This window comes from Rhinolophus hipposideros (genome assembly GCF_964194185.1).
Source record: "Rhinolophus hipposideros genome assembly, chromosome: 20".
NCBI lineage: Eukaryota > Metazoa > Chordata > Mammalia > Chiroptera > Rhinolophidae > Rhinolophus > Rhinolophus hipposideros.
In genome coordinates, this window is record NC_138066.1 from 11,484,605 (window position 1) to 11,494,904 (window position 10,300).

General features: G+C 40.7%; 1 protein-coding gene and 1 long non-coding RNA gene across 2 annotated transcripts; both read right to left on the reverse strand.

Moving 5' to 3' along the window:
• Positions 1-733: 733 nt before the first annotated feature.
• Positions 734-970, reverse strand: LOC308488320 (metallothionein-1-like; the record flags this gene model as incomplete). Its single annotated transcript, XM_081027989.1, has 1 exon — positions 734-970. The coding sequence occupies exon 1, from the start codon at positions 917-919 to the stop codon at positions 734-736; it is 186 nt and encodes a 61-aa protein (XP_080884115.1). The 5' UTR covers positions 920-970.
• A 1,719-nt stretch (positions 971-2,689) lies between these two features.
• LOC308488871 lies at positions 2,690-6,350 on the reverse strand. The gene is made up of 3 exons (XR_013991980.1): positions 6,193-6,350; positions 4,751-5,929; positions 2,690-3,722 (listed from the first exon to the last, which is right to left on the reverse strand). It is a non-coding gene; the product is annotated as an uncharacterized lncRNA (long non-coding RNA).
• Between the last annotated feature and the right edge of the window lie 3,950 nt (positions 6,351-10,300).

Here is a 10,300-nt window from a genome sequence, read left to right on the forward strand (position 1 = left end):
AACATTTTAAAAGATTTAAAAAGAAAAATAAAATCAATCTAGAATTTTATACCCAGTGAAAATATCTTACAAAAAATATAAGAAAAACTGAGATATTTTCAATACATTATTAGCTGACCTGAACTTGAAGTCCTCAGTCAGAAGAAAAATACCAGATAAAATCTAATCTGGATCGATACAAAGGAATTAAGAACCTGGGAATGGTAAATATGCAGATAAGTATAAATATAAAATATTTTTTATTATTTAAAAAATCTCTTTCTCAACTTGATAAAGGGCCTCTATGAAAACCTATAGCTAACATCAGACTTGATGCTGAAATACTGAATACTTTAACCCTATAATCAGGATTAGAGGACAGTGTCTGCTTTCATCACTCGTATTCGACTTTGTATTGGAAGTTCTAGTCAGTACAATAGAGAAACAAAAGGCATCCACATTGAAAAGGAAAAAGTAAAACTATGTATTAGTCACAGAAGATATGATTGTCTATGTGAAAAATTCTATAAAATGACAAAAAAGATACCAGAATTAAGAAGTAAGTTTAATATTGTTGCAGGATATAATACAAAACTAAATTTTTTTTCCAGAAGAGTCTAGATACGTTTATTGTCATTCAAATAGTTCATACAAAAAGGAATGTAGCAAGGGGGTCAGGGTTTATGAAAAAATAAAAAAATGCAGGTTTGAACATGTTGCTCTATTTATATCAGAGAGCAGGCTCTCCCTGCCGTCACGCACAGCAGCTGCACTTGTCTGATGCTCCTTTCCAGATGCAGCCCTGGGTGTACTGGGCACAGCCCACGGGGCAGCAGAAGCAGCAGCTCTTCTTGCAGGAGGTGCATTTGCAGTCCTTGCATTTGCAGGAGCCGGCGCAGGTGCAGGAGCCACCAGTGGGGCAGGAGTAGTTGGGGTCCATTTCGAGCAGAGGTGAGGCAGGAGGTCCAAAGTGAGAGGTGAAGAGGAACCTGTGCTGGTACGACATGTGGTCTCTCTTTTTTTAATTGGGGAATATTGGGGAACAGTGTGTTTCTCCAGGGCCCATCAGCTCCAAGTTGTTGTCCTTCAATATAGTTGTGGAGAGTGCAGCTCAGCTCCAAGTCCAGTCACCGATTCCAGTTTCAATCTTAGTTGCAGGGGGCGCAACCCACAATCCCATGTGGGAATTGAACTGGCAACTTCATTGTTAAGAGCTTGGGCTATAACCAACTGAGCCATCCAGCCACCCCTCTGGCAACTCAGTGGCAGCTTGTTGTCTTCAATCTAATTGTGGAGAGCGCAGCTCACTGGCCCATGTGGGAATTGAACTTGCAACCCTGTTGTTCAGAGCTCGCGCTCTAACCAACTGAGCCATCCAGCCGCCCCTAAATTGTATTTCTATATACTGGCAGTGACCAATCAGATATTGAAATTTTAAAAATACCATTCACAATACCATAAAAATATTAAATACTTAGGGAGAGACCCAACAAAGATTTGCAAGACCTACACATTGCAAACTACACATTGAGAACATTGCTAAGAAAAAAATTAAAGAAAAACCTAAATAAATGGACCGCTATATTATATTCATGGATCAGAAAACTCAATATTCATAAAGTGTTGAGTCTCCCCAAATTTATCTACAAAATCAACACCATTCCAGTCAAAATCTCCGTGGGCTTTTTTTTTTTTTTTTTAAGATTTTATTGGGGAGGGGGAACAGGACTTTTATTGGGGAACAATGTGCACTTCCAGGACTTTTTTTCCAAGTTGTTGTTCTTTCAGTCTTAGTTGTGGAGGGCGCAGCTCAGCTCCATGTCCAGTTGCTGTTGCTAGTTGCAGGGGGCACAGCCCACCATCCCTTGCGGGAGACGAACCGGCAACCTTGTGGTTGAGAGGACGCGCTCCAACCAACTGAGCCATCTGGGAGCTCAGCAGAAGCTCAGCTCAAGGTGCCTGTTCAAACTTAGTTGCAGGGGGCGCTGCCCACCATTCCTTGTGGGACTGGAGGAATTGAACTGGCAACCTTGTGGTTGAGAGCCCACTGGCCCATGTAGGAATGCTACCAGAGGCCTCTGGAGTTAGAAGCACGGAGCTCCAACCGCCTGAGCCACTAGGCCGGCCCCTCCGTGGACTTTTTTGAGGGGAGTGGAACAAGCTGATTCTAAAATTTATATGGAAATGCAAAGGATGTAGAATGGCCAAAGTAACATTTGGTCCTTCCACTTTTTATTTATCCATCCTCCAGTAAATTACTTAACACAATAGTGCCTTAGTGTCCTAAACTGTAAACTAGGGATAATAATGTATCTACCTCATAGAGTTGTGAGGATTGCATGAGTTAAGATATGTAAAGTACTAGAATAATGTTTAGCACAAACTTAGTAGTATAGAAAAGTTTATTATTGCAGCATTGTATGAGGACTAAAAATTATCTTTATAAAATTTATGGGATAAATTATACTACAGTGACTGGGGAACTGGGGTCTGGAGTCCAAACACTGTGGCTGTGTCACTTATACATTTATTATATCACTATTACGCTCTACCTTAGGAGTGTTATTTAACCTCTTAAAGTTCAATTTTTATCACCTGCAAAATGGGGATAACAGTTGCAGCTAGGACTGAATACTTATTCGGTATTCTAGGAACTGTTAAGGTCTAGAATCGACCGCCCCTCAATTGGACAGAGGACACACGCGATAATGCAAGTCACACAGCGAGGTTTATTTCCAGCTAGCTGGGGTCCAAGTATCTGCCCGACGCAGCGGGTTTTAACAAGGACCCCGAGCACTCAAAGCCAAGGGTTTATATAGCATCTTTAAAGCATCCAGTAATTTTCCATAGCTTCAAAGAGTATACATATCATGGGCTTGTTCCACATTCTGGGGATTTGACAAGATAAGCTGGCTTGTACCCCACCCAGTCGGCAGTTAACAAGATAAGCTCTTTTCAAACAGGACATCTGGTCCACACCCTGTTAAGGTCATTCAGAAAATGGCTTCCTTTCTTATGCTAACCTACTCTTACAGAACTTAATATAATTATCTCATTTAATTATTCCTATGACTGTTGGAGATGAGTATTAATAAGCCCATTTTATACATGAGAGAACTGAAGCATAACAAAGTTAAATAACTACCTAGGGTAGATTAGGTTAATAAGTGACAATGATAGAATTCAAATCCAGGAACTTTTAAAGTCCAGAGCCCATCACCCATGACATTGATCATCATGTAATACTGCCACTAAAGAAAATAATAATACAGTACCCATCTCAGAGTATTACAAAATAAATAAAATAAAATTTATGTGGACATGCAAAGAACTTAGAATGGTTAAAATAACACTGAAGAAGAACGAAGTTGGAGAACTTAGTATTACCCGATTTAAGACTTATTTATTACAAAGCTACAGTAATAAAGACAATGTGTTATCAGTGTAACTATATCAAATATACAAATAGATCAGTGGAACAGAACAGAGAGTCAAGAAATAAACCTGCACATACATGCTCAGCTGATTTTTTAAAGAGTTACAAAGGCATTCACTGGAGAAAGGATAATTTTTCAATGCTTTAAATAGGTCAATGGAACAGAATAGAGCGTCCAGAAATATAAGTACACATATATGGTCAATTAATTTTCAACAAAAGTGCAAAGGCAATTCAGTGGAGAAAGGAAGTAGTCTTCAACAAATAGTGCTGAAACCATAGGGCATCCATATGCAAACAAAACAACCTAAAATAAAAACAAAACCAAAATACTCAAAATGAATCATAGAACAAATGTAAAACTTAAAACTTCTAGAAGAAAATATGGGAGAAAATCTTCATGACCTTAGGTTTAGCAAAGATTTCTTAGATACTACATCAAAAGTACTATCCATAAAAGAAAAAACAATCAATAAATTGGACTTCATCAAAATTAGAAACTTCTCTTTAAAGGGCACTGTTAAGAGAATGAAAAGACAAGCCATAGACTAGGAGATAATATTTGAAAATCATGTATCTTATAAAAACTTGTATACAGAATATTACAAAGAACATTCAAAACTTAACATTAAGTGTTAAGCATGGCCAGAGGAATGAGTGACGGGAGACCAAGATTGGTCTGTTAGAATTTATTTGGCGTGTTTGAGCTGCAGGAGGTCAGGCTAGAGCAGAGAGAAAAGATCATAACGTCTCTGAGCAAAGAGGGGTGTGGAGTTTTATAGGAGGGGTCAAACAAGGGTGTTCCCCACTTCAGTGCTTCAGGGGGGTTTTATAGACAAAGGGTTTCAGGGCATGAGTAAGCCCTCTAGCTGCACACCCTGCCCCAGGTCACCGAAGGGACTGCCCAGGCCCGCTGATCACAGGCCCATAGGAGATAAAGCAAGACGGGATCAAGACAAGATCGCTTTTAAGATAAAGTTTTTGCTCCTGGCCTAAATATGGCTTCACATTAAGAAAACAAACCATCCAATTAAAACACAGATAAAATATTTGAACAGATACTTCAGCAAAAAGATATACAAATGACAAATAAGCACATGAAAACATCCTCAACACCATTAGTGATTAGGGAAATGCAAATTCAGACCTCAATGAGATATTTACACACCTATATTAGAATGGCTAAAATTAAAAAGACTGACGTGCATGTGCTGGTGAAGATGTGGAGGAAATGGAACTCTCACACACTGTTGGTGGGAATGGAAAATGGAGCAACCACTTTGGAAAAGAGTTTGGTAGTTTCTAAAAAAAAATTAAATACCGGTATGCACTTACCCATTAACTCCTAGGCATTTCTCCAAGAGGAATGAATGCATATATTCATGTGAAGACATGTACACAGATGTTCAGAGTTGCTTTATTTGAGGATCAAAACTGGGAACAATCAAAATGTTCATCAATAGGTAAATTGATCAAAAAATTGTAGTACGTTCATACAACTGGACGCATTAAACTTAGCAATCAAAAGAAATGAACTAGTGATACACACAGCAGCAGGGATGAATCTCAGAATAATTGTGCAGAGTGAAAGAAGCCAGACAAAAAAGAGTCCATACTGTACAATTCCATTTATATTTAAAAACCTCTCAAATTGTAAACTTATAGTGACAGAAAGCATATCAACAGTCACTTGGGTAAAGGTTTGAGGAGAAGTGGAAAGAAGGAATGACAGGGATGTGAGGAAACTTTTGGGGATGATGGATATGTTCATTATTTTTATTGTGATGTTGGTTTCTGTGATATATACACAACTTTAAATATGTGCAGTTTATTTTATGTCAGTAATACTTCAGCAGAGCTATTGGAAAAAGTCTTGGTGTGGGGAACGCTGGGTGTCAGAACAGGGAGGACTTTGAAAGCCAGACAGAGGGCCGTGGATGACCCTGAAGCCAGGGGCAGCTTTGGTTGTGGGAAACCAGTCTTGGAGGGGCCAAAGCCAGGTCAGGATATCCTTACAATGGCCCCACCTGGAGGGTGGGGATGGAGTCCAGAGATAAAAAGAAGAAAAAGCAACTAGATCATTGATAATTTAGGGCCCCTTCCCTGCCTACCAGGGCAGTAATTTGATAAATCAAATCTGGGGCAAGGAAGGCCTTTGAGGCTTGAAACAAAAATCCTGTATGTCCACTTCTTTCTGGTTTCCCCTTGTGAATGGGGTTCTGTGATCACAGCTCTTTCTGCTCACCACAGCTGGGTGTTACTGCCTGTCAAAAAGTCACTCATGGGCCGGCCCGGTGGCTCAGGCGGTTAGAGCTCCACTCTCCTAACTCCGAAGGCTGCCGGTTTGATTCCCACATGGGCCAGTGGGCTCTCAACCACAAGTTTGCCAGTTCAATTCCTTGAGTCCCGCAAGGGATGGATGGTGGACAGTGTCCCCTGCAACTAGCAACAGCAACTGGACCTGGAGCTGAGCTGCGCCCTCCACAACTAAGGGTGAAAGGACAACAACTTGACCTGGAAAAAAAAAAAAGTCCTGGAAGTACACACTGTTCCCCAATAAAGTCCTGTTCCCCTTCTCCAATAAAATCTTTAGGAAAAAAAAAAGTCACTCACTCACTGAGGCTTACCAAACAGGAAGGGGCTGGAGATTTGTCCCTAACACCGGTCTCTAGGGCAGGAAGGGGACTTGACCCACTGAGCCACTTTTCCGGCTGATATCCCCCAGCTGTCCTTCCCCTGTTCAAGCCAGGCACTGATTTCTCACTCAAGTCACGTACCTTCTTGGGTCTGACCTCCATCTCTCCAGGTTTAATGTAAGGCACACATTTTTATCTCTGGCCTGTGACTTGCTTAAATGATCCTGAAGTCAATGCCTGGCTTTCTTGCCCACTTCTTCACTGCCCCTGTTCCCACCTCAGTTTACACCCGAAATGCCACAGCTGCCACTGTGCCCTGATTAATGGATGACCCCATCAGGTGACAGAATCTAAATATAACTTGGCTGTATGCCTGGCTGGCTGACTTCCTGTGTGTGCTCAGGGAAAAGAGCAGGACTTGCGCCTTTCCCAAGTTTGCAGGTCCAGATCCTTGCTTTGGGATGGCAATCAGGACACAAGCTTGCTCGAGAGGAAGAGAAAGTATTTGTGGTAGGAGAAAGCATGGTCCAGAGAAATATGAGGAATCTGCAAAGTCATGGCTTGGGCAGGATATTCAGGTACCAGTTCACTGTTAGGACTTCGATCAAAGGCCCTTTGCAGCTTCCCCACTGGGGACAATGAACCTCACAGAAGTCCATCGCTTAGAGATGTTAGTTACTCTGTAAAGCTCTTAACTTTGCCTCTGACTTTGGGTTTAGCCCCCATCTTTCTCTGGAGTTTCAATATTGGATGGATGGATGGATGGATGGATGGATGGATGGATGGATGGATGGATGGATGGAGTAGATACATGTTATAAAAACATTCTTGGGGCTTGGTGACTTGGCCAAAGCAACTGGCCTAGTGAGCGCAGATCTAAGGCTCACACTAAGTCAGTGTTCTTCTGTTGATCGGCCCTACACTTAATTATACAGCAGGGTACTTGGAGCCCAGCAAGGACAGTTACATGGCCCTGGGGCAGAAATGAAGCAATTTGGAAGGAAGCCAGCCTGTGGAAATGATTGCAACTGCTCATGTCTGTGGACTTGCCCTTCTGGTTTCTCCTTTTGGAATGCTCTTCCCTGCTTTCATCCAGCTAACTTCTATTCATCACTTAAGACTGAGCTCAATTTAGTTACATGGTAGGATGCAGCACAAATGTATAAAGACTAGAAGCCATACAGAAAATATTTACCAGCTTGACTTTATAGATGTATGAAAATCCAAACTTCCATACTGGGATTAGACATTGAAAAGTTAAAAAATAAGCAGGAGGCTGGGAGAAAATATTTGTAACACATATAACAGACAAAGGATTACTATCTATAATGTAGACAGGGCTCCTATAAATAAACAAAACAGATAAACAAAGAAACTCAGGCAGAATGGATAAACAAACTATGGTACATCCATACAATAGAAGATTATTCAGTGATAAAAACAGTTAAAAGGATGTGAACAGGCAATTCAAGACTAGAAATAAAGTGAGCAATTAACTTATGAATGAACCAGAGAAATACAAAATAAAACTTCATATCATATTTCACCTATCAGATTGCCAAAAACTTAAAAGACGGATAGCATACAGTGTTGATGAGGGTGCGGGAAATGGGTACTTTTAAAGACTATTTGTGGGAAGGTAAATTGGCAAAGACTTTTTGGAGAAAAAAATTGGCAATTTGTACCAAAACTATTTTTAAAAGCACCACCATTTTTTAAGTACACCCCATTTATATGGATCTAGTTTATTGAAATTCTCTAGCCAAAATTCTATAAAGTTACTATTCATTGCTGTAGTATTGGTTTTAATTAGAAACAAGCCAAATATTCCTCAACAGGGTAATGGATAATAAAAATTATGGTACATCTATAAGCTAAAATACTATAAAAATGTGTTAGGCCTGTAAGTACTGAAATGAAATAATGTTCATGATACGTTAAATTAAAAAGTGATTCGTGGAATAGTGTGTAAAGCATGTTCCCGTTTCTCTGGAAGATACAATTTTAGAACATTATTACATTCTTACATTCTTAGTCTTTTCTTTTTATGACATATGAATCTTCTTCCAAAGTAAATATTTTGTATGAGAGAAAAAGTGTTTTTTTTAGTTTTTTTTTTTTTTTTACAAAGCTTCAGTGTTGTTTTAAACTCAATTAAAAACTTTCTTAAGTAATTTTCTTAACTAATATCATTAAATTTAATTGAAAATGTCCTCATTGGCTAAGTGACTTACTTTATATAAACATAGAAAAATATTATTACTACCTTATGGGAATTTAAGTTAGAGCAAAAACAAAACTCACAGAATTCAGATGCTGTGAAATACCCTGCAAAGGGTTTGGATTTGCGGCCACAAAAATATATGGGCATAGGGTCGGCTCGGTGGCTCAGGTGGTTGGAGCTCCCTGCTCCTAACGCCGAGGTTGCTCGTTTGATTCCCACGTGGGCCAGTAAGCTGCACCCTCTACAGCTAAGATTGTGAACAATGACGCTCCCTGAGGCTGGGCGGTGGTGAGCAGCCAGAGGTTGGTGTGAGCTGCCGCTGGCTACTGTGTGCTGCCAGGAGCAGCTGGTGGTTAGGGTGAGTGGCCGGCAGGCATCGTGAGTGGCCAGCAGCCGGCGAAAGCTTTCGTGAGTGGCTGACCGAGACAACCCGCGATAGGGGTAGCGTGGGGGGGCCGCACAAGGCTCATAATACCAGCCTGGGCCAGGGAACTGTGTCCTACACAAGTAGACTGAGAAACAATGGCTTGAACCAGAGCTGGCGGGTGAGTAGAAGAAGGGGGGGAAATATAGGGGAAAAAAATGTGGGCATAGATTTGGTAGTCACTAAGATCTGTGATAATTATCATACTTAAGCTCTTGAAAGCTTGCAGTGTGAGGATTAACCAACCAACCAAACAAACAAAAAAAAACAGACCAAAAAACGAACGTAGGAAGTCTAAGAAGCAAAAATGGGATTACTGAAGGCAGAGGGAAGAATAATGAGCCAAGATAAGTAAAAGAAAAGATTAGACTGATGTACACGTGTCCGATGTCACACACTTTACCTTCTCCCAAAGTCCAGAACTATAGCTATGCTGGAGAATTGATTCACACTGGTTGCTGAAGGAATTCAGTTGCACAATCTCTACTATTTAATAAGAGCTGAGGGTTTTGGGGCCGGCCCGGTGGCTCAGGCGGTTAGAGCTCCATGCTCCTAACTCCTGAAGGCTGCCGGTTCGATTCCCACACCGGCCAGTGGGCTCTCAACCACAAGGTTGCTGGTTCGATTCCTTGAGTCCCGCAAGGGATGGTGGGCAGCGCCCCCTGCAACTAAAATTGAACAAGGCACCTTGAGCTGACCTGCCGCTGAGCTCCGGGATGGCTGTTGTTTGGAGCACGTCCTCTTGCCCGTTTCCACGACTCTCCCAAGGGATGGTGGGCTGTGCCCCCTGCAAGTAGCAACGGCAAGTGGACCTGGAGCTGAGGTGCACCCTCCACAACTAAGACTGAAAGGACAACAACTTGACTTGGAAAAAAGGCCTGGAAGTACACACTGTTCCCCAATAAAGTCCTGTTCGCTTTCCCCAATAAAATCTTAAAAAAAAAAAAAAAAAAAGAGCTGAGGGTTTTAACCAATGCAATGAGACAAAAAAAAAAAAAAGATACAAAATTTACAATTGCTAGAAATGTAGACTCTAAATTATAAGACTCAAAACTTTAATCTAGCCTTAGTTAAAATCAAAAGAAACTATCAGTCACAAGGTTATTGGATGAGAATGCTGGAAGAGAAATATACTTTTGCCAAAATTATTTGAGAATGCAAGTGTTGTGCTGGTTCCTGCCATCTTAAAGTTAGCACTGTTGGAGAGCAGCCAGGTGTCACCAAAGATCTAATTTATGATTAGACTGTACATGTTTGCTTCCTTGTCGTCATGATGGCAGTTCCTCTTGGTGTGTTCACTGGTATTCGAGGAGAAGGAACTAAAGAGGTTCCATGAGATATACATCTGTTAGAGTACAAGAGGTTTTCTGTTTCTGATTAATCTCACAGGAATGTAACCTTTAACCACAAGGCTCGGACTAACCATAAAACTTGTAAAATATGATTATTTTGACAGATCGTATTTGTTCATTTAGGCCACAAAATACCCTTGTTATAGGAAATTAAATTTGCTCCCTTAATCTGTAAATGAATTCAATGGTTTAGTGATAATTAATGTACCATTTTATAAATGAAGTTATTTGCATTGCATAGACATTGGT